The sequence below is a fragment of the Pelodiscus sinensis genome, chromosome 1, assembly GCF_052426305.1.
Source record: "Pelodiscus sinensis isolate ZL-2025 chromosome 1, ASM5242630v1, whole genome shotgun sequence".
NCBI classification, from domain to species: Eukaryota; Metazoa; Chordata; order Testudines; family Trionychidae; genus Pelodiscus; species Pelodiscus sinensis.
Genome location: NC_143052.1, coordinates 304801553 through 304825935, shown reverse-complemented (window position 1 = coordinate 304825935; position 24383 = coordinate 304801553). Strand labels below are relative to the sequence as shown.

At 49.8% G+C, this 24383-nt stretch overlaps 1 protein-coding gene across 4 annotated transcripts in view; it reads right to left on the bottom strand.

The window, feature by feature from the left end:
- TNFRSF19 (TNF receptor superfamily member 19) overlaps window positions 1-24383 on the bottom strand; it is a 131538-nt gene that overhangs the window by 51855 nt on the left and 55300 nt on the right. For all 4 annotated transcript variants that reach the window (XM_075919267.2, XM_075919268.2, XM_075919270.2 and 1 more), the window contains exons 4-5: window positions 20291-20469; window positions 6546-6631 (exon numbers count right to left, since the gene is read on the bottom strand). In XM_075919267.2, coding sequence (XP_075775382.1) covers window positions 6546-6631; window positions 20291-20469 — 265 coding nt within the window. The remainder of the gene's footprint in view (window positions 1-6545; window positions 6632-20290; window positions 20470-24383) is intronic.

The window sequence follows — 24383 nt, the reverse complement described above, 5'->3', positions numbered from 1 at the left end:
TATGGTAGCATAATGCCTTTTTGGTAAACATTCTAAGTCTGACAGCTCCTCTTCAAAAAGAAAGACTTCAGTAGGATAGTTCAATGGTATACTTTATTTGATACAATTTGTTTTCTTAATTTCTCCTTTATTTCCTGTTTGATGAGTCTAAGACTAGCTGTAAGTATCTCATTTACTCTTCCATAATTTCATTCTCATTTACTCTTCCATAATTTCATTGCTGGACACAGATAAGTCAGGGTTAGATTCACATCTACTTTTAACTTGACAGTCTATACTGTGTGTGTGTGTGTGTGTGTGTGTGTGTGTGTGTGTTTAACACTAGGGCTGTGTCTAGACTGCAGGCTTCTTTCGAAAGAGCCTCTTTCGAAAGAGCGCGTCTAGACTACAATGCGCGGATCGAAAGATCGATCCGCTATTTCGAAAAAGAGTGTCCAGACTGCCGGACGCTCTTTCGAAATTGAAAGCCACCCGGAACTGCTTCTGCCAGGGCATGGGGGCAGCATTTCCTTCCGGGTGCTGCCTGCCTGCCCTTTGCAGAGACGCGTGGTGAGAGGGACACTCCTGAACACCCGTTGCTCTGCTCCTGCAGCTGCCTTTGCTGTCCCTTGAGGAATTTTGCAAGGCATTGCAGTGCTGCTTTGGAGTGCTCAGCTTCCTGGGACACCCCAGCAGTTTTTTCTTTTGAGGTTTTTCTGCTTGCAGACCCTTATTTGTGGCATGGAGCCAGAGCTGCCCCTGGGCAGGCGATGGCCCCACACCACCATACTGCAGCTGTTGCTGCATCTTCGTGAGACAATCATGAGGCTCCTTCCCGAGCTGGACCCAGACCAGAGGGACGAGGGGTTCCCCCGTCCGGCAGCCACACTGCCCTTGCCTCCGAACTTTTTCGTGGACAGGCGTGTTTGGAGGTTTCACACCAGCTCTGACTGGTGGGACCGGCTCGTGATGGAGATCTGGGATGACCAAGACTGGCTACGGAACTTCCGCATGAGAAAGACCACTTTCCAGGAGCTGTGTACCTGGCTCGCCCCTGCTCCGCAACGGCAAGACACCCACCTGCGGCCCGCCATCCCCCTGGAAAAGAGGGTCGCCATTGCCCTCTGGAAGCTGGCAACCCCCGACAGCTACCGCTCCGTGGGACACCAATTTGGCGTGGGGAGATCTACTGTCGGGGCCGTCTTGATGGAGGTAAGTCATTGTCTGGGGACAGTCACAGTTTGGGGTGGGGGGAAGGGAGACTGTCAGGAAGGGCCAAGTGGAGTGGGAGTGGGAGTGGGAGGGAGCTCCTCCACTCACCCTGAATTGTGGGGGGGGGGTTCTGAGGAGGGGATTCCCGGGCTGTTTGTTTGAGAGGGAAGGTGGGCGGTGGGTTCTCCTCCTAAGACATAAGGCACCCCTTCTAACACTTTGTTGTCTGTCTCGTTCTGCAGGTGGTGAGGGCCATCAATTCGGAGCTGCTCAACAGGCTCATCTGTCTACCGGATCTGGACAGCGTCATGGCCGGCTTTGCTGCCCTCGGCTTCCCCAATTGCGGAGGAGCGCTCGATGGGACACACATTGCCATCCGTGCACCGCCCCATCGAGCAGCCCAATTCATCAATCGAAAGGGCTACTTTTCTATGGTCCTCCAGGCCCTGGTCGACCATCGTGGACAGTTTTCGGACATTTGTGTTGGGTGGTCAGGGCGGGCACACGATGCCCGCATCTTCAGAAACTCGTACCTGTACCGGAGGCTTCAGGCAGGAACATTTTTCCCCCATCGCCAGTTTGCGGTTGGGGATGTGCACATGCCGGTGTGCATAGTGGCTGATGCCGCCTATCACCTGATGCCGTGGCTGATGAAGCCCTACACCAGCCAGCTGGATGCGAGCAAGGAGCAGTTTAATGCTCGCCTTAACCGGGCTCGTAACCAGATGGAATGTGCGTTTGGCCGTTTAAAGGGCAGATTCCGGTGCTTGCTCACACGCCTCGACATGGGGGAGACCAACATCCCTGAGGTGGTGGCCGCGTGTGGCGTCCTCCATAACCTCGTGGAGAGGAAAGGGGAGGCCTTCCTACCAGGGTGGGGGAGAGCTGCTGATGCCCAGGAGAGGCTCTTTGCCCAGCCCCGGACAGCTGCCATCCGCCAGGCTCACCGGTCTGCAGTTGGCATCCGGGAGGCCCTCCGGGACCAATTCTCCAGTGGAGGCCACTGAGTGCACTGAGGGGCTTCTGCCTGGGGACTGGGCCCTGGCCCCCAATAGAAGCTTCCCTCCACAACCCATCTCCTGACCCAGTTTGGACACATCACTTACACCAGGGTGTGTTTCAAAATAAAATGTTCTCTTTACTTATTTATAATTTTGTACATATTATCAAACAATGTGGCAAAATAACAAAATTTTTTTTCATTTTTGTTGTTGCCAAACTATATACAATAAACAAACAGTTCCTTTAACCCTTTGTTTGTGCTTAATAAGTGGGGTGATGGGGGTGATTGAAACCTGGAGGGAGGAAGGGGACTGGAAACCTGGAGGGGGGAAGGGGACTGGAAACCTGGAGGGGGGAAGGGGATCAGGTTGAACGGGGCTTGGCAGATTTCCCTTTCCTGGCTGGGCCTCGTGTTTGGGGTGCTCCCCGGCTACGGGATCGGGTGATGCACCTGTCGGTTGGCTGGCTGCTGGGGGGCTCTTGGGACGTGGAAGCCTGGGGGAGAGGAGGGCCAGGGGGAGAGAGGGGCTGGGGAGCTGGGGGAGAGGGAGGTCCAAGGGGGGAAAGGGCTGCTGTTGTGGAAGGGGGGTTTGGTGGGGTGGGGTCATGGGGTGCTGGAGGAGCAGGACCAGGCACAGCAGCAAGTAAGCCACTGACCTCCCTCAGGGTGGCGTACAGCACCGTGCGCTGCAGGACCAGCTCATTCATGAGCCGATCACGCCACCGCTCCTCTGCCTCCGCCCTCTGTAGCAGGATGGCGTTTGCTCCTGCACAGCCTCGACGTGCTGCCGGAGGATGTCGGCGTAGACACGCCTGTGTCTGCGGCTCCCATGTCTCCGAGGTGGAGATGGAGATGGAGGTGGGGCTGGGGTGCTGCGGCCCTCTTCCACGGCTGGTCCGGCTGTGGAGGAAAAGAAGAAGACACAATCAGTCCTATAAACTGGACTCTGTAGCACTTACAATACTAACAGGATGGTTTATTAGGGGATGAGCTTTCCAGGGCCAGACCCACTTCCTCAGATCAGAGTAACACGGCTACATTTCTATCACAATCAGTCATGTGTGCAACAGCTGTCCAAAAGGGCATGCCCTCTCCCTTGAGACAGGGGAAGCAGACATTCTGAAGGTCACACTGTGTGTGTGTGTGTGTGTGACCTGGGCATCAGCCTGAGCATGACAGGTTTCCCTTGTGCATCACCCTCTGTGCACCCACCCACCTACCTCCCCCTCCCCCCCCGGGTGTGACACAACCTCACTGTACTCACCTGCTGCTTCCTCTCCCGCGCCAGATGACGCCTGGGAGGCCTCAGAGGTCTGGGTGACTGGCTCCAGGGTGAGGGTTGCCGTCTCCTCGTTGTCCTCCTCCTCTGGCACCATGTCCCCGTCTCCAGACTGCTCTGGGTCCTGCTCGGGAGCGTCCACCACGGGGTCTGCCAATCCAGACTGGACGAACTGCCGTGGTGTGCGTGCTTCTGCACTGCCACCCAGGATCTGGTCCAGCTCTGGGTAGTAGGGGCAGTAGTGGGGGGCTGCCCCAGAACGGGAGCTCTCCTCCCTGGCTTTGGCGTAGCCCTGCCGCAGCTCCTTCACTTTGGAGCGCACCTGGTCCTGGGTGCGGGGGTAGTGGCCCTTCTGGGCTAGGACTTCAGCCATGCGGCCATAAATGTCGGCATTTCGCCGCCGGCTTTTGAGGGCCTGTAAGGCCTCCTCCTCTCCCCACAGCTCCAGCAGGCTCTTGATCTCTGCGCCGGACCAGGATGGTGCCCGGCGCTTGGAGCCCTTGGCTGGGTCCCCAGAAGGCTCGGTGGAAGGGCCAGGACGCTCTTGGGGCTGTGACATGCTGCAGCAAGGTCGCCGTGTGCTCTGGCTCCTTGTCTGCAACAAGTGGCTGTGAGGGTGCGCCTGTCCCTTTAAGGAATGGCTGCAGCCAGGAACCACAGACGTGCAACCCATGGCCCAGATTGTCCACCAGGGCTTGTTCCTGGAGGCCAATAATTTCGAAAGAAAGGGCTCCCCCCGTCCAGACTCACGTTCTTTCGACGGATCTCCCTCGAAAAAGGCGTTCTTCCTCGTGAAACGAGGTTTACCGCCGTCGAAAGAAAAGCCGCGTTCTTTCGATTTAATTTCGAAAGAACGCGGCTTGAGTCTGGACGCAGGGGAAGTTCTTTCAAAAAAAGGCTACTTTTTTCGAAAGAACCCCTGAGTGTGGACATGGCCTAGGTCTCTAGCATAAATAGATGAAGAGTACTGGTTGCAGTCTCAATTATTCCAGGAATATACTGTAACCGTGTCTGCACTTCAATTTAGAAAGTGAATGAATATAGCCATGCTACAAATACACCAAGCACTCAAGGGCTGTGTTCCTAGACTGGCCACTTTTTCCAGAAAATCAGCCGCTTTTCTGGAAAAACTTGCCAGCTGTCTACACTGGCCACTTGAATTTCCGCAAAAGCACTGACTTCCTACTGTAAGAAATCAGTGCTTCTTGTGGAAATACTATTCTGTTCCTGTTCAGGCAAAAGTCCCTTTTGCGCAAAGCTTTTGCTCAAAAGGGCCAGTGTAGACAGCTCAGATTTGTTTTCCGCAAAAAAGCCCCAATTGCGAAAATGGCGATCGGGGCTTTTTTGCGGAAAAGCGCGTCTAGATTGGCACGGACGCTTTTCCGCAAAAAGTGCTTTTGCGGAAAAGCATCCGTGCCAATCTAGACGCTCTGTTCCGAAAATGCTTTTAACGGAAAACTCAGGCCAATCTAGACTCAGCCCTAATGTTTGACTGTTGCACAAAAATGTAGGCAGGGGTTATTTATAAAATATTTTGAACTTAATATTTTAAAATATAGTTATGTCTATGTATATTTAATTTTCTATTATGCCAAATTACACAGAGAATTCATTGTTTGCCCTTGAAAGTTTACACAAAGGTGATAATTCTCCTAGCCTTTAACACTCTTTACTTGTCCATTATAGAACTCTTTCAACTTCATCTTTAACAATCCACAGCCTGTTTTTCCATGAGTAAATATTTAAACCAAATTTCTCTTTTAAAATGTCTGCAGAAAGACACAAGATAAAAGCAAGAACTTAGATTTATAGCTAACTAGGTAATAATCAACTGTTCCCCATACACAGAGGTCCTCATCAATGGCTCAGACTTACTATGAACCTTTAGCCCAGGAAGTTCATGCCCTTGTGGTAAAATTCATAAACAAATAAAAACTTGCCAAAGAACCTCAGAAGACGATTAATTTATTGGAGCAAGACATTTAAACTTTTCCTTTTCATCTATAATAGCTCAACAAAGCTAGCTGCACAAATATTTGTCATTCTGTTTCACAGTGAAAGACAAAAGGGTTTAAGGAATGATAGAGCATTAGAATTCTACTCTGACCATTCAGAATGAATGAGGAGAAGCTGCAGCTTTTCTCTTTGACTTTTTAGAAGAAGTAGCCTTCCTTTATTACAAGGATGAGGTCTGATGGGACATTTGTTTTGAATGGGTTTGCTGGTCAGGGTCTGAAGCTGGATCCAGGGAATCAGGGATGTTTCCATGAGGATAAGTTTGAGATGTAAGTCTGTGTCCTTTCTGGTGCAAACCATTAAGTTGCAGCAGTTGGTACATTTCTGAGGGACGTACAACTCACCCAAACAGCAGACTTAGTGAGAATGGCTGTCCAGCTGTGGCATGGCATCTTGGCATAAAAGGCAGTGCTTTCATCCTAGGCATAGCTTGAATAATTGTGGTTTACCATAAGGGTGAGCCTAATTATAAAGAGTGTGTGGCATAAACTCTGGCTGTAGTCTGTGGGATAAACTAAGGAAAAATAGTAACAGGGAAGAAATGGTAAATACCTAAATATTAAACTACTCTAGATAAACTAGTTCAACATTAAAGGAGCTAACTGTGATACTGCTGCGAACTCAATCTCAGGTCAAGGACAACTGAGAAGGTACAGAAGGGGTCAGATTGCATGCACCAGCTGAATCACTAATGGAGCCACAAGATGGGGACTGTGCATATGTGACCCAGATGGTCACTGCTACTGAAATTCTCCGATTGAGGGTACCTAAAATGGAGACCCTCTAGTTCAAAGAGACAGAGACAAAAACTATTAAATCATCCAAGTTTTGTTGCAAAATTTGGCAGAGCCAACTGGGTTCTGGCATACTATAACTCGGCAACTGTACTGAAACAAAGATGTTTACTTTCTTGTCAGCAAACTTGATTAAAGAGAAATCACGTGGGTCAGTTTCAGCAATGAAAGTACACTTGACTTAGCTTTCTAGACAAAAGTAAGAAAAAATATGAGGCCAAAAGTTGGTTCTGTTCTAATTTGAGTACAGTTAAGTACTTACAGTGAGGTTCATAGGGAGGAGGGGGATCTCCACAAGGAACACATTCCATGTCTTGAAAGCCACCAAGCTTCGTCTTCCTGTAAAATCTAAAAGATAAAAGAACAGCTTGTAATCATCTTGTTACTACAGTGGTGTCTGTGTGCCTGGGGTAATTCTGTGAAACTGCATATACACACAGAGAACTCGTATCCTCTCAGATTTTTTTTCCTCCAAAGAAAATTCACTTTGCCAGAAAGGTGTTGCAGTTGTACCTTTCATCCAGCAGGAGTTGTTACGACATCAGAACAGAGGGCAGCTGATTCGACCTACTTTGAAGAAGGATGGGGAGAGACTGTGTTTCTCACAGCACCCTGCCTATGGACTAGGTGAGGAGACACAGAATACGGTGGGACAGAAAGAGCATGGAGCTACTCATAGGTCACAGACTGGGGCTCAGAAGGACTATTGGGAGTGCAGGGACACATGGGTATGGAGAGAATGTGCTTGAATGAACAAGAGGCTGAGATCAAACAAAGTCTGCATGGGGGAGGCTCCCCAACTCACCAATAATTTCAGCCCTGCCCAAAGAAACCTGTTGCAAACTTCTTGCACCCATCTCCAACAACCTTCCAGGTTCACTCCCAGGCATCTGCACAGTAATTACTTCTCTCGCCCTCAGATCCTTTATTATTCTTTATTATCTGCCCACATATCTACACCAGCGACACCATCACAGGACCTAACCAGATCAGCCACACCATCATTGGTTCATTCACCTGCACATCTATCAATGTAATATATGCCATCATGTGCCAGCAATGCCCCTCTGCTGTATACATCGGCCAAACTGGACAGTCCCTACGTAAAAGAATAAATGGATACAAATCAGATATTAGGAATGGCAATATACAAAAACCTGTAGGAGAACACTTCAATCTCCCTGGACACACAGTAGCAGATTTAAAGGTAGCCATCCTGTAGCAAAAAAACTTCAAGACCAGACTTCAAAGAGAAACTGCTGAGCTACAGTTCATCTGCAAATTTGACACCATCATTTTAGGATTAAACAAAAACTGTGAATGGCTAGCTAACTGCAAAAGCAGTTTCTCCTCTCTTGGTGTTCACTCCTCCAGATTAGCTGCTAGAAGTGGGCCTCACCCTCCCTGACTGAATTAACCTCGTTATCTCTAGCTTTCTTCTGGCCTGCATATTTATACCTGCCCCTGGAAATTTCCACTACATGCATCTGACGAAGAGGGTCTTTGCCCACGAAAGCTTATGCTCCAATACATCTGTTAGTCTATAAGGTGCCACAGGACTCCTTGTCGCTTTTGCAGATCCAGACTAAGGGTACGTCTAGACTACATGCCTCTGTCGCCAGAGGCATGTAGATTAGGCTACCAGACATAGGAAAATGAAGCGGCGATTTAAATAATCACCACTTCATTTAAATTTACATGGCTGCTGCGCTGAGCCGACAAACAGCTGATCAGCTGTTTGTTGGCTCAGCGCGATAGTCTGGACGCGTGGGTGGCGACATCAAAGGTATTTGTCGACCACCCAGGTAAATCTCATCCCAGGAGGCTTACCTGGGTGATCGACAAATACCTTTGATGTTGACACCCGTGCGTCCAGGCTATCGCGCTGAGCTGACAAACAGCTAATCAGCTGTTTGTCGGCTCAGCGCAGCAGCCATGTAAATTTAAATGAAGCGGCGATTATTTAAATCGCCGCTTCATTTTACTATATCTGGTAGCCTAATCTACATGCCTCTGGCGACAGAGGCATGTAGTCTAGATGTACCCTAACACGGCTACGCCTCTGATACTTTATTATCCTTGACTCCCATGACCTTTTGCACTGCTTCTGAGGAGTATGGGAAATCTGGAATCTCCATCACTGGAGATTTTTAAGGGCAGGTTAGACAAACACCTGTCAGGGATGGTCTAGATGGGTGTCATGAGTGCAGGAACCTCTCAAGGTTCCGTCCAAGTCTATGATTCTATGAGGAGTTAGTCAGATGGCTGGGGGCAGCAAATAACAAGGGCTAAGCCATAGGGAGGAGCAAATGAACACAACTCTCTTGAATGAACAAACCAGTTAACTACCCACAAAATATAAAACCTAAACACCATACCCAAAGCAGAGATTTGACCTGGAAAAGACAGAGGCACCAGAGACTTTAGGAAGTTCTCATATGCTATGGTGATTGGCAGCAGGACACAAACTTAAAACAGATAAGAGAAGTAGCAATGGGATAATGAGAACTACCTAACATAAATTAATGGAGATTGCCTATCTCCTAGACCTAGAAGGGACCTTGAAAGGTCATTGAGTCCAGTCCCTTGCTTTCACAGCAGGACCAAGTACCATCCCTGACAAATTTTTGCCCCAAATCCATAAATGGCCTCCCCAAGGATTGAGCTCACAACCCTGGGTTTAGCAGGCCAATGCTCAAACCACCGTGCTATCCCTCCCCATTGCTACTTCTCTTATCTGTTGTAAGTTTGTATCCTGCTGCCCATCACATGCTTTTGAGAATTAGGCTTTAAAATAACCTGTGCTGGAGTATGACAGTCTCCAACACCTCACCAACTTCCTTAGTTTTGTTCCGAGCCTTGTATTAGGTGTGACAGAGCAGGGGTGCCTATTGGAATCCGGGAGGTGGGCAGGGGTTAGCCCATCCACATCTAAAGGACCTCCCCCCAGCCTATGGGGAGGGTCCACTGAGCCCAGGAAACCAAGTAATTACTTGGGACAAATAAAAGGAAAACAGGGACTGGTGTGAGGGTCAGAGGGCTAAAACAAGGGAACCGGATGGGGACACCGAGCAGAGAACCCCAGACAGCGCCCACTGCCCCTCGAAGGTCTCGAGAGAGCCAGCGGACGCCACCCAGTAGAACTCTGCCCGGATACATGAGCGGATGCAGGAACGGAAATAGGTCCCACAGTCGCAGGCCCTTCCCTCGGCCAGCCTCTGCTCCCTGGTCTTATAAATTATCAACTTGGCAATAGCCAAGAGGAGGTTGACTAGAAGGTCCCACGACTTTGTGGGGCCTCAGATGGGTGTGTGTGTAAATTAACAGGTGAGGGGAGAAGTGCAGCCAGAACCTCAACAAAAGGTTCTGGAGGAGCCGAAAGAGGGGCTGTAACCTGGCACACTCAAGGTACATGTGCGCCAGGTTATCCCTCTCACCACAGAAGGGGCAGGTGTTCGGAATGGGGGTGAACCGCACCAAATACACACCCGTGCTCACAGCTCCGTGCAGGATTCTCCAGCTGATGTCCCCGATGGGCTGTGGAACCAAGGTGAAATAGAGACTGTCCCACCGGGGCTCCCCACCCTCTATTGGTGGTAGGAGGTCCCGCCACTTGGTGTCTGGGCAGGACACAAGGGTGGGGAAGTGGAGTGTGTGAAGCACGAGCATGTACAGGTGACTCTTTGGTGCGGTTTGGAAGGGGACTGGCTGCCACGCATGCAGCCGGCTCGGGTGATGAGGGGGAGGCGGTAGGGGAGGTAAGTGGAGCTTAGGGCCAATGGATAGATCAGGCGGGCCGGGGGTGAGGGGCACCCTCTCGCAGGATCTTGTCGAGATAAACCCGAGCGGTGGGCAGCAAAGCATCCTTCACATCCTGAAGCATGCGCCGGGGAATACATAGGGTGGAGAGCCTCATGCGCTGGGCGAGCACCCGAGGATCCACCCAGTCTCCCCGCTTGTAGTCCAGGAGGTCTCCGATCCTTGTGACTTCTGTCAGGACCAGCCTCTGGTGCACCGAGGGGGATTCCACTGCCTGCACATGTAGATGGGGATTGTGTAGCAGGGGCTCCGTGAGAAGGTCTGCCCCATTGGTGGCTCCCAAGGACCTGGTCGCCTCTAGTAGCTTCCAGGCCCGGAGGAGGTCCTGGTAGAAGGCCAGCAGCTCAGAGAGGTCTCGCGGAAGACCTCTCAAATAAAGGAGCTGCCGGTCATATCGGAGCCCTCGGAAGCGGCGAAGGAAAGCGTGCACCAGCGTGCTCCATGCTGGACTACTGCATTAAATAAGAGTCTCTGCAGGGCCTGGAGGTGGAGGACACAAACCCGCGTGCGCAAACACATCAGGCACTGCCCTCCCTCCTCCAGGGGAAGATGGAGAACCCCTGCAGAGACCCAATGCAGTCCTGGCCAGAAGAACCGCAGCAGCAGCTGCTGGATCTGATCCAGGAAACCCGGGGGCGGCACCAGAGTGCTGAGATGGTGCCGGAGCATGGACAGGACTAGTTGGTTAAGCACCAGTACCCTCCCACGCAGGGAGAGGCACTGGAGCAGTCCTGTCCATCTCCGCAATCGCTCAGTCACCCTGGACTCTAAACCTTGCCAGTTCTCCGGTGAAGAGGGATGTGTGACAGAGAGAAAAATGCCTAGATAGAGCAGCGGACCCACACTCCACCTCATGTCCTGAAGCGCGGGTGGGAGGGTGCTCGCCTGCCACCCGGCCCCTAACCCCAGGCCAGAGCTCTTGACCCAGTTGACCCGGGTCTCCCGGGTCCTGGACCACGAGGAGCACGTCGTTGGCGTATGCCAACAGGACCAGCCACATCTCCGGCTCACAGAGCACCAATCCCTCAACCTCTTGCAAAGAAGACGGAGGAAGGGCTCGATGGCCAGAGTATACAGCTGGCCTGACAGCGGGCAGCCTTGACGTACTCCCCACCTGAAGCTGACTGGTGTGGTCAGGGTCCAGCTGAGCTTGATCAAACAGTCTGCGGAAGTGTAGAGCACCTGCAGAAAGCCCACAAAGCGGGGCCCGAAGTCGAAGGCCCGCAGAGTGCCCAGGAGATACCCGTGGTCCATCCGGTTGAAAGCCTTCTCCTGATTCAAAGACAGGAAGGCGAACGACAGACCATCCATACACCCTAGCTCTAGGAGATCCCGAACCAAATAAAGGTTGTCGAAGATGGTATGGCTCAGGATGGTGTAGGTCTGGTCTGGATGGACCACGTCTGCCAGCACGGACTTGAGTCTCAGGGAGATGGCTTTGGCGACGATTTTATAGTCTGTGCTGAGGAGCAAGACGGGACACCAGTTCCTCAGATCGCGGAGGTCCTCCTTCTTGGGCAGCAAGGCGAGCACCGCTCGCCCACACAATAAAGGGAGGACCCCGCACTCCAGAGCTTGGCAAGGTCCAGGCCGAGGACATCCTAGAACACACGGTAGAACTCCACGGTTAGCCAGTCCATGCCCGGGGATTTATTGGTGGGCATGAGACGGAGGGCTTCCGAGAACTCGGCCAGAGAGAGCAGCATCTCTAGCTGGTCTTGGCCACCCATGCTGACCGTCAGGAGTTCATTCCAGAGGACTCTGCGGGCGTCAGCGTCGGTCAGATCCGGCGAGAAAAGGGAGGCGTAGAAGGCGCGAGCTCTCTCGCGCATCTTCACCAGATCCAAGAGGGGGGCGTCATCCTCTGCCAGCAGGCAGACGATGTGCTTTTTTGCCCCCCTTTTTTTCTCCAGGGCGTAGAAGAAGCGGGAGCCACGAGCCATCTCCTTAAGGAGGTGGATGCAGGAATGAACAAAGGCACCCCGGGCCTGAAGGTCATCGACGGCCCAAAATTCCTCCTGCTACGTTCTGTAGAGGGGTGGATCTCTGGGGCCGGTGGCCAGCCGCCTCTCTAGCTCTAAAACCTCCTGTTCCAACTGCTCTATTGCTGCATCCCTCCGCCGGCTGGCCCCCCGGGTGTAGTCACAGAAGAAGAACCGCGTGCGCACCTTCCCACATTCCACCCCTGCCACGCCGAGGGAAAGGCACACCGCCACCCGCGCCAGGCCAGCCAGAACTCCTGAAAGGATGCTACAAAGCCCACGTCCTCCAGCAGGTTGTTGTTAAAATGCCTGTAGGAGAGATAGGCCATCACGACCACCAAGTGGTGGTCTGAGAATGGGGCCGGCCGAATGCTGGAGGAGTGGGCTCGAAAGAGATGATGACGTGAGAGATAAATGCGGTCCAACCGGGAGTGAAACGACCATTGACCCTCCACCTGTACGAAGGTAAACACTGCATCCTCACCCAGGTGGCGGTCACGCCAGATGTCCACCAGGGAGTGTGGTCTACAATCTGTCTAAGGACGTCCGTGGCAGCCGGGCATCGCTCGGTCCCCGTGCGGTCCCATTCCTCGAGGGTGCAGTTGAAATCCCCGCCCAGAACCAGGCATTCATGAGGATCCAAAGAGCTGAGGAACGCAACCGCCCGCTGGTAGACGCGAAGCCTCTCCGGGCCGGATATCGGGGCATAGATGTTAATGAGATTTAATGTTAGCCCCTCTATCCAGACCCGGAGGTGCAGCAGGTGGCCTTGCACAACCTCGGCAGTCCCCAGCACCTCAGGTCGCAGGTTTGGGGAGAACAGGGTCACCACCCCGGCTTGATTGGCTGGCAGGTGGCTGAAGTACACCCTGTCTCCCCACTCCAGCCGCCAGCTCACTTCGGTGGCCGACGCGGTATGGGTCTCTTGCAGGAAGATGACAGAGTCCCCCCCTCCCAAAGGAAGGAGAGTACCCGACACCTGCGGAGACCCAGCCAACAGCCCCGGGTGTTCAGAGTGGCAATGACGAACGGCGTCATCAAGAGGGCTGGGGAAGATCCTTGCTGGCAGGAGTGCTGACAGTCCCCATTGGGCCCCGCAGCAAACCATGACCATATCCAAATGTAAGCAGGGCATCACGGAAACCGCGGGCCCGCTGGTAGGCCGCAACCTCCCACCATCCAGTCCCTTTATCCTCCCCCAGAAAGGCCCTTATGGTCTGGAGGATGAGATGGATATCCCCCCAGCACTGAAGGGCGAGAGCCACTTTGTTCTTGGAGCCACGAATGTCCTCCAAAAAGCTGTGCATCTCGCCCCTCAGTGTGTCGGGGCCTCGGGCCAGACCGCTCTGCGTGCCCCGCGACCGACTGATGCGGGAAAGCAGGTAGTCTGAAGTCCCTGCTGGGATGATGACAGAGATAGTGGCGGAGGGAGAACAGCCCCAGATGTGCTGGGAGCGGGAGAAACAAAAACCGCCTCCTGGGAGCCAACGTCTGAGCTTAACGTGGCAGACCCGGGGGCGGCAGTAAGGGTATGTCTACACTACAGCACTAATTCGAACTAAGTTAATTTGAATTAGTTAATTCGAACTAAGCTAATTCGAACTATTGCATCTAGACCTAAAAACTAGTTTGAATTAGCGTTTTGCTAATTCGAACTAGCATGTCCACATTGAGTGGACCCTGAACCGAAGTTAAGGTTGGCTGGAACCAGTGCAAGCAGGGCATCAGGTTAGGACTTAGAGTGTGGAGCTGCTGTCTCAGGCTAGCTGAGGGCTGTGCTTAAAGGGACCCGACTCCCACCCCGGACAGACAGTTCTCAGGGTTCCCCGCTTGCTTGTCTACCTCGATGAGGGACAGCAAAGCAGTCCTGTCTTGGAGTGCCCTGAGTGCCTTGCGTCCCACTGTCGGCAAACAGGCTACTGGGCTAGATGGACCTTTGGTCTGACCCAGTATGGCCGTTCTTATGTTCTAAGCTCAGGGTCGGGGGTCTCACTGGACCACCTTGATTTTCACGCAAACCTGCTCCTGGATTCGCATGTGGCCTTTGGTGGCCAGGCTGGCAGCTATCCTTCCCTAGACGGCCACTTTCCTGTGCCTAGTGGGGAGATTGTGGACATTGGAGGCCTCCCCCCAAACCTGGATGAGGTCCACTATCTCTGCACTAGACCAGGCGGGCATCCACCTCTTGCGGCCCCGGGCAGGCTCCTGGGAGCCGCCAGCCTGGTCCCGGGAAGAGGCGGAGGGCTGGGTGGCAGCAGATGGCTGGCTCATGCTGTGCCAGGTGCAGGGTCTGCTGGCTGGGTGCTGGCAGACTTGCACCTGGCACAAGCACTGTAGCCAGACCGTGCCCCTTTAAGGGCTCCGGGGCCGGGAGGGGGGCAGAAGAATTTCCCTGGTTGTGCCTAGAGTGGCCACCACGGCAAGCTGGGAAGGGCTAGCCTCCCACTAGGTCGAATTAAGTGGGTACACAGCCCTTAATTTGAACTACTTAATTCGAACTAGGCGTTAGTCCTCGTAGAATGAGGTTTACCTAGTTTGAATTAAGCGCTCCACTAGTTCGAATTAAGTTCGAACTAGCGGTTTGCATGTGTAGCGCCTATGAAAGTTAATTAGAACTAACGGCTGTTAGTTTGAATTAACTTTGTAGTGTAGACATACCCTAACAGTGTAAGGGGAGGAAAAGAGGTCAGGGAAGGGATCAGGGAAAGGAGGAAGAGTAGAAAGGGGAGTAGGGGGAGGAAGAGATGGGGGATTAGGAAAAGACAAGGAGGAGGGGGAGCAGGAAGAGAAGTGGGAAATTCGGTTGGGAGAGGGGCTGAATAGGGAGCAGGAGTAGGGTCTGAAGCCTCAGCAGTAGAGGCACCAGGTTGCGGTGTCTCCTCGCACGATGGGGGATCGGTGGCAATGGTGGGGGAAGTTAGTGTCTCCCCAGCACCAGGCTCCGGCACCACTAAGAGTGCAGAGCTGGAGGCTCCAGCGCCAGGGGTAATGGGGAATGACGGGAACTCCCACACACTAGGATCCCCCAGGGGTTCGGTGGCCGAAGTGATGCCAATGGCTGGGCAGTTGGTTACACTCTGGGACAACCCGGAGGCAGGGAAAAGGGAGAGCGGCGGGCTAGAAGGAGAAGGAGAGGCCAACTGTTATCCCTCCAAGGCATGTTGATCCCCCTCTGAGGCAGCCAGGTTTAACTCTAAGGCCTCTACCTCTTGGGAGAGGAAGGCAAGCCCGCTGCCCGCTGCCAAGTGGTCACCCTTGTTGGCGGTAGGGTCAGCGGTCACCCTCACAGCGGAGGTGGGGACGGTGGGAGCATCCCTTGTGGACACTCCTTCTTGCAGGGACTATGGGAGGGAGGCATTTACTCCTTCCACAACCACCGCGGCCACCTTAGCTGCCTCATGGCGCTATGAAGCATCCAGGGGCTCAGAGGGAGGGATGGCTCTGACACCCACCCCTAAAGGCATGAGGAGGGTATCTTCCCCTTCAGTAGGTGGGGTGGAACGTTGGGCTCATTTGCAGCACCTCCCCATGGCAACCTCCCAGCCCTCAGAAGAGGAGAATTGGGCCTGATTAGGGGAAGAGCCAGGGGGCAAGGGCAGTGGTGTGAGGGCGAGGGAAGATGGGGTCTGGGCAGCTGGGGAAACCTCCACCTGAGTCCCGTCTCTGACCCTGTCACCCTCTGCTCTGCAGGCCTGGCCTTGCCACTTCTGGTGGTGGCAGTGGCACCCACATGCTCGTCTGGGCCCTGCGGAGCCCGAGCGGGATTGATGACAGTCATGGTTGGAGGAGGGGCGACCCCAGGGTCTAGACCGTCAGGGCCACCGGCAATGGTAGGGCCGGTGCCCTCCTGGGCGTCGGGGGTCCCGAGTGCATCTCCGAGCCGGGCCAGAGGGCAGTCCCTTCGGATGTGCCCTGTCGCCTGATAGAGAAAACACCGGGCCTCCACCAAGGTGTAATATACCCAGTACTGGGCCCCTTGATAGGGCACCAGAAATGACCCTTCTAGGGCTCCTCCACCACGCCTCACCGGCAGAGGTTGGATTTGCACCTGCCGGCGAAAGGAAAGAATGTGGCAGAAGGTAGGGTCCTTGCAGCCCAAAGGAAGGGGACTACGGACTGACAAGGGCCTCCCCAGGGTGGAGAGGAAAGGTAATAGGATGGCATTGGGGAGGAAGGGTGGAACAGGGGGAAAAAACCACCCATATGCCCAGGTCCTCCAAAGGCTCGAGTGGGACATGGACTCCCTCCAATGCCAAACCCTTCTCCACTGCTTCCTGGGCGGCAGCCTCCAACACCAGGAAGAATACCACCTTCCCAAACATCTTGGAGGCCACCACCACAGCCGCGGGCCCCACCATGCATGCCAACGCCTGCACGTAGGTCTCCACGTGGGGCGAGGCCAATACCAGGAGGCATCAGACCCCGTGCCTCCTGGTCAGGTGGGAAAGGGGCTGTGGCCGCCGGGGATGGAATTCCGGTAAGCGGCTTCAGTGGATTGGGAGGCAGCAGGCGGAGGAGGAGGGGGGAGTGGCAGCTACCTGGGCATATGCCCTGGGGGCCAGCACACCGTCACTCCCAGAGCTGGTGGAACGAACAGGGGGACAGGAAAGAGGGGAAGCCGCGGCTGAGGCCGCGGCAGGGGGGTTAGCCTTTGTCTCAGGAGGTTTTGCCTTCGGGGCGGGGCTCTTGCCTTTCTTGGTCCCCTGGCCCTTCCTGCCCTTCAGGGAGGCTTTCTTGGTGGTGACACCGGTTGCAGAAGGTGCCACGGCAGGAGCAGCTGGGGTTCTGGAATCTCCACCCATGTCCACCACCTCCACTGCATGAGTGGGTGGCCCAGCAGCCTCAGAGGATTCAGGGTTCATAGAGGCAGTGAGGGGGGGGTGGGCAAGGGGTGGCAGGGGCATCACACGACTGTCCCTCCATTATGTTTATGGATGGAGGGGCGGGGGGGGGGAGACAGGAACAGACAATTAGGGGAGACCAATAGTGCCAGGGGGTGGAGCCAGGAGCAGGGGAGAGGGGGAAGAGGGAGGGAGAGAAAGGCTCACTACTCCCCCTGCTAGGCTGGAAGCAGGGTAAGAGGGCAGCAACGCACATAAGAGGAAGGGGGGGGGGTAAAGGAACAAGGGGTACAGCTCCCAGCACAGGACAGTAAGAGCGGCTCCTCCGGCTGCACTGGGAATGTGAGAGGGTCAATTATTTAAAGGCATGTGGGAAGTGAAACGGTGCGTGGTGGGAGGGTAACTAAAGGAGAGTGGGAGGCTCAGGCGCCAAACGAGATGACAAAGGGGGATATGGGCACACGAAAAGAGGAGAGGGGAATGCAGGCTGTGAGGAGGCTCACATCACCAGCTGCAGGACCCAACAGAGCAAGGGAGGGGCAGGGAGGCAAGCAGTGGGGCCAAGGATGGAGATGGCCCCTGCAGCACCTGAGGCTGGGGAGGGACCAGCAACAGCAGAGATGCAGGGGAGACAGTGGGGGGCAGAGGGAGCCACCCTGCAGCCCCAGCACCCCAAGAAAGTTGTACCAGCTGCCACCTAGGGGCCCAGATGGCAGACGGCCCCTCACAAACACTCTCACCCTCCCCCTACAAACTTGTGGGGGGGAAGGAGAAACCCCGGGAGCTGCTGTAAAGCAGCCCCCTTACTTCCTTTACTCCAGAGGGCATAGTAGTTGCAGGAAGGATGAAGTCCAGGCCTGCAGAAGTGAAGAAAGGGGCCAAGCAGTCCCCAAAAAGATGGAAAATGGGGGTCCCGCTCCCCGCACCAGGGTAAGGGCAGCAAAGGCCCCCATATCCACCCCCACAACTCCAGCAGCTCCTGCAGCCAGCTGGGGGGTGGGGAAAGGCTGCCTGCAAACAGAGCAGGCAGAGAGAAAAGGGGACCTGGCCCAGAATGTAGCCAGGGCCTGCCTGCCACAACCCCAGTAGCCCCCCCCTACACACACACCCCTCCCAAAAAGGGGAGAGGAGGGGTGCAGGGGAGAAAAAAGCACAACAAGCCCAGACCAGCAGCATAGTTTGAAATAACACTGTAGTGTAGACATACCCTGAGTAACTGCAATGATCATAATGGAACTACTCACACTGGGTAAACTCGAGCATGTAAACAAGACTTTGCAGGATCACGGCCTAAATTATTAACATTCTCAGCTGCTATTTAGAAATGACTACTTACAGAACGTATCTAGACCATTATCTACACACTGCCTCTAGCTACACTGTATTGGAGTGTAAGTTGGGATAATCAGGCAGAAACAAGATGTGCAAGTTAGTATGACCCCAACCCAAATCACTAAAGTTAACAGGACTCTTTCAACTGATTTCAAGGGATCGGATGTTGTAAGCATAACTCAATCACTTAAGGGCTACGTCTACACTGGCATAATTTTCCGGAAATGCTTTTAACGGAAAAGTTTTCAGTTAAAAGCATTTTCGGAAAAGTGTGTCTAGATTGGCATGGACGCTTTTCTGCAAAAGCACTTTTTGTGGAAAAGCATCCGTACCAATCTAGACACGGTTTTGCGCAAAAAAGCTCCGATTGCCATTTTAGCCATCGGGGCTTTTTTGCGCAAAACAGTACTGTGCTGTCTACACTGGCCCTCTTGTGCAAATGATTTGAGCAAGAGGGCTTTTGCCCGAACGGGAGCAGCACAGTATTTCCGCAAGAACACTGATGATCTTACATGAGATCATCAGTGTTCTTGCGGAAATTCAAGCGGCCAGTGTAGACAGCTGGCAAGTTTTTCCGCAAAAGCAGTTGCTTTTGCGGAAAATCTTGCCAGTCTAGACACAGTCAAGGTGTGTCTACTCAACAGCATTATGTTGTCTACACAGTAATTCTGTTATTTTGAAATAAATTCAAAATAACGGATGGCTTATTCCAACTTCTGTGAACCTCATTCCAGAGGAATAACGCCTATTCTGAAATAGCTATTTTGAAATTGCTGTAGTGTGGACGCTCCACTGCTGCTATTTCAAAATAGCACCTACCCAGGGCCATTCAAAGTAATTACTCCCTAGTACTTCATGGGGCTCTAAATAGGGGAAGCGCGTCCACATTAGTGGAGCCTGCCTCAGAAGTGTAGATAAACTATTTTGAAATAAGCTATTTTGGAGTATTTCTTCTGGAATAGCTTATTTTGAAATACGTGTGCAGTGTAGATGTACCATTATTTTTTGTTGTAGCCATTATTTTTCAATACTCCCTCATATTTTCATTCTTTGCTGCTATAGTTTGAAATATTCCTTGGGCAGGGAATCTGTAGCTTTATTACTTCTTTTCAGTAAAAATTGCAAATGGGCACTCTTGTGGAGTTACACAGTCTATTCAAATCCTGTAGAATTCCTATTTCTAGAGGCCATGGGAATTAGAACTAGAAATGAGTATCAACTTTCGATCCAGATAAGAAAATATAAAGATCTAGTTCTTTCTCACTTACATTAAACTATTCCAGGAAATTCACAGTGCACTGTGTAAACGATGAATCAGTGACTATATACATTCACAGGACCAAATAGTGCCTTCAGTGTTGTGTGATATACCATTCAAAGTGAGGAACACAGCATGCACATTGAGCACAGAATTTAGCTCCCTATTATCAAATCTTAGGATGTAAAAACATGATGATTAAACAATTAATATTTTTCAGAGGTAAAAAATATATTCATAAATATCACAGTGATAATGAGAAGTGTAAGGAAACAAAGGTTTCAAGATTAAAGAGGTTTTATCACAATTTAGAAAGCATGTTGACTTCTGTGTTGAGGTGGTAATACATTTATAGTATTTTTTAAATTGGTTTGGAAAGGAAAGAGGAAGAAGCTAAATTGCAACTTATCTGAAATTTGGAAATGTCTCATCAGATGTTGAGTTTTTAAAAGAAATAACTCAAAAGTATAATAGTATTTAGCATTTTATCACATTTTATGTACTCAAAGCACTGTACAGACATTGATGAAATAGACCTCACAATGCTGCTATGAGGTAGGTGTGGAAATTTATTATTCCCATTTTACAAGTGGGAAAACAGATAAGTGAAGAGATTTGCTCAGGGCCATACACTAACTTGTTGACAGACTCAGAATTAGTACTATGGATTTTCTGACTCCCAATAATGTACTCATTTCTCCAGATCACACAAACAAGTAAATGTTAATAGTTTAAAATTTTGTTTTCTAAGTTTCATCTATAGAAATTGACTCACCCTGGTAAGCAGTCCCCACACACTGCATTGCTGGTGGTAGAACAGTTGGATTTCTGAAACCGGTTGACTACTGCACAGTCCAGACAAGGTTTGCACTTCTGAAATCCCCAGTCCTCCTTGAATCTGTTTAGCCTGCATGTCATGCACTGTGCATCCTCCCCATATCCAAAGCCGCATTCCTGCAGGGATTAACAAGCAATAGAAAGCTAATCAAATACTGAATGTGTGAATAAGGAGAAACTGCTGGGATAAAGCAAAGACATAGTGTAATTATTACTGAGAGCTGGTCTTTCAAGAGACAAAAGCCATCTTTTCAGCAAGTTCAAATGTGTCTTCCACTGCTAATAATCTCCCTTACTTCTATAAGTAACACTGAATCATCCATTTCATTCAAGCAACGACTGAGCATTTCAATGATAAAGGACTTCAGGGATTCCAACTGCTTCATAACTAGCAGCTTACGGTAGAATTTTGTTTTTTGTCTGTTTTTTAATTAAGCTACTCGTGTGAATGTGCAGAACCTGGGATGAATGCAGTATTTGGGCAATTACTCATTTACAAAAACAGCAAAGGGATACTTTGATATTAAGGTGCATAGTGAAGGTGAACAAAGTTAATTGCTGAAGAGAGTACAAATCTTCAAAGACTGAAAAGCTCTGTTGGAAAATATAACAGCTCTCATTAATGGACACAAAGAACAAGATCTTGAAATGTTCATTACCCACTAAGAATTTTACTAAGTTAACTATGTCTATTTAACCAAAACTTTCTAACATAATTTTTAGAGTGTAAGACCTTTGAGCATCAGGAGAAGTTGATGACATTTATTAAATATGAATACTGCAAGAACTGGTCACTTACCTCAAAAACTAATTCGTGCAAAAAATAGTTTTTCATTTCCACATTTTGAGGAATATTTTTGAAAAAATAGGAATTCAAACATAAAGATGATGTGGAAATCTAAGTGTAATGGGGTGGAGTGGCTGCCTACTGACCCGGAGGTGGAGGAACCCCTCCGGGCAGCTGAACCGGCTACACTATGATATAGCAGAAGTAACAGAGGTCTGAAGAATTTTGGAATAATGTCCATATGAGAAGAGATTTAAAATATTAGTATTACTTAAATGGGAAGAGGAGATGAACATGAGGCATAAAATGAGGAGTAAAGAGAAGATCACTCAGATATATCCATTTTCCTTCTCTTATGCTACATGAAAAAAACAGATACCAAGTAAAATTGAAGGGCAACAAATGTAAACCAATAATCTATGAAACTCACTCTTACAAGATATTATCAAGGTAGAGAACTTATTCACATTTTTAAAAATATTTGACATTTATTTAAAAATAACATTTCATATGAGCTACGATAAAAAGGTATGACATAATAAACTTCTTCCTTTAAGGTATGAAGCATTTAATTTCAGAAAGGGGAACTACACAAAAATGAGGAGGTTAAACAGAAATGAAAAGGTACAGTGAGAAAAGTAAAATCCCTATAAGCTGCATGGAAACTTTTCAAAGACAGCATAATATAGGCCCATCTTAGATGAATACTCCAAATTAAAATATACAGTAAGAGAACCAAAGAAGTGCCACTGTGGCTTAAGAACCAAGTAAAAGAAGCAGTGGAAGATAAAGAGGCATAATTGAAAAAGTGGAAGTTAAATCCCAGTGAGGAAAATAGAAAGGAACATAAACTCTGTCAAATTAAGTGTAAAAATATAATAAGAAAAGCCAAAAAGGACTTTGAAGAACAGCTAGCCAAAAACTCAAAAAATATTTTGCTGTTACTCTGTAAGCACATCAGAAGCAGGAAGCCTGCTAAACAACCAGTGGGGCCACTGGACAAACAAGATGCTAAAGCAGCACTCAAAGACAATAAGGTCATTGTGGAGAAACTAAATTAATTCTTTGCTTCAGTCTTCACAGCTGAGGATGTTAGGGAGATTCCCAAATCTGAGCCATTCTTTTTAGGTGACAAATCTGAGGAATTGTCCCAGATTGAGGTGTCATTAGAGAAAGTTCTGGAACAAACTGAAACTTAACAGTAACAAGTTACTGGCACCAGATGGCATTCACCCAAGAGTTCTGAAAGAACTCAAATGTGAAATTGCGGAACTATTAACTGTACTTTATAACCTATCCTTTAAATCAGCTTCAGCACCTAATGACTGGAAGATAGCTAATGTGACTCCAATATTTAAAAAGGGGTCTAGAGGTGAGCCTGGCAATTACAGACCAATATGTCTTATGTCAATATCAAGCAAATTAGTTGAAACTATAGTAAAGAATAAAATTTTCAGACACATAAATGAACATAATTTGTTGGAGGAAAGTCAACATGATTTCTGTAAAGGGAAATTGTGTCTTACTAATCTACTAGAGTTCTTTAAGGGGGTCAACAAGCACGTGGACAAGGTGGATCCAGTGGATATAGTGTACTTTGACAAGGTCCTTCATCAAAGGCTCTTAAGTAAATTGTCATGGGATAAGAGGGAAGGTACTCTCGTGGACTAATTGGTTAAAAGACAGGAAACAAAGGGTCGGAATAAATGGTCAGTTTTCAGAATGGGGAGAGGTAAAACTAGTGGTGTTCCTCAAGGGTCTGTACAGAGACCAATCCTATTCAACCTATTCATAAATGATCTAGAGAAAGGGGCAAACAGTGAGTTGGCAAAATTTGCAGACGATACTAAATTGCTCAAGATAGTTAAGACCAAAGAAGACTATGAAGAGCTTCAAAAAGATCTCACCAAACTAAGTCACTTGGCAACAAAATGGCAAATGAAATTTCATGTTGATAAATGTAAAGTAATGCACATTGGAAAAAATAATCCTAGCTATACATACAAAATGATGGGGACTAAATTAGCTATAACCACTCAAGACAGAGATCTTGGAGTCTTTGTGGATAGTTCTCTGAAAATATCCACTCAATGTGCAGCAGTCCAAAAAGCAAACAGAATGCTAGGAATCATTAAAAAAGGGATAGAGAATAAATATATAAATAAATTCATGGTACTCCAAGATCTTGAATAGTACATGCAGATGTGGTTGCCGATCTCAAAAAAGATATGTTGGCATTGGAAAAGGTTCAGAAGAGGGCAACTAAAATAATTAGGGGTTTGGAATAGGCGCCATACAAAGAGAGATTAAAAAGACTAGGAGTTTTCATCTTAGAAAAGAGGAGACTAAGGGGGGATATTACAGAGGTCTATAAAATCATGACTGATATGGAAAAAGTGAATAAAGAAAAATTATTTACTTGTTACCATAAAACAAGAACTAGGGGTCACCAAATGAAATTAACAGGTAGCTGGTTTAAAACAAACCAATGGAAGTTTTTATTCACGCAGCGCACAGTCAACATGTGAAACTCCTTACTAGAGGATGTTGTGAAGACCAGGACTTCAACAGGATTCAAAAAAGAACTAGTACATTCATGAAGGTTAGGTTCATCAATGGCTATTAGCCAGAATGGGTAGAAATGGTGTCCCTAGCCTCTGTTTGTCAGAGGCTTGAAATTGATGACAGGAGAGGGATCATTTAATGATTACCTGTTCTGTTCAATCCCTCTGGGGCACCTGGGAGTGGCCACTGCTGGAAGACAGGGCTAGATGGACTTTAAGGCTACGTCTAGACTGCAGGCTTTTGTCGACAGAAGTTTTGTCGACAGATACTGTCGACAAAGCTTCTGTCGACAAAGAGCGTCTAGACTACATCCAGTTCTGTCGACAAAGCAAGCTGCTTTGTCGACATGATAGTATAGATGCAAAGGACAGTGTAGACGCAGAACTCTGTCGACAAAAGGCGTTATTCCTCGTAGAAATAGGTTTACAGCTATCGACAAAACTGCTGAGTTCTGTCGACGTTATGTTGACAGAACTCAGCGGCAGTGTAGATGCAGGTATAGTTTTGTCGACAAAAGTCCACTTTTGTCGACAAAACCCTGTAGTCTAGACACACCCTTAGTCTGACCTAGTTCAGCCATTCTTATGTTCTTATGTTTCTGAGTTTATTTACTTTAAATACTTTTTCACGTCCATAGAATAACAAGGAAATTCAGATGAACCATTATAAAAAGAACTGA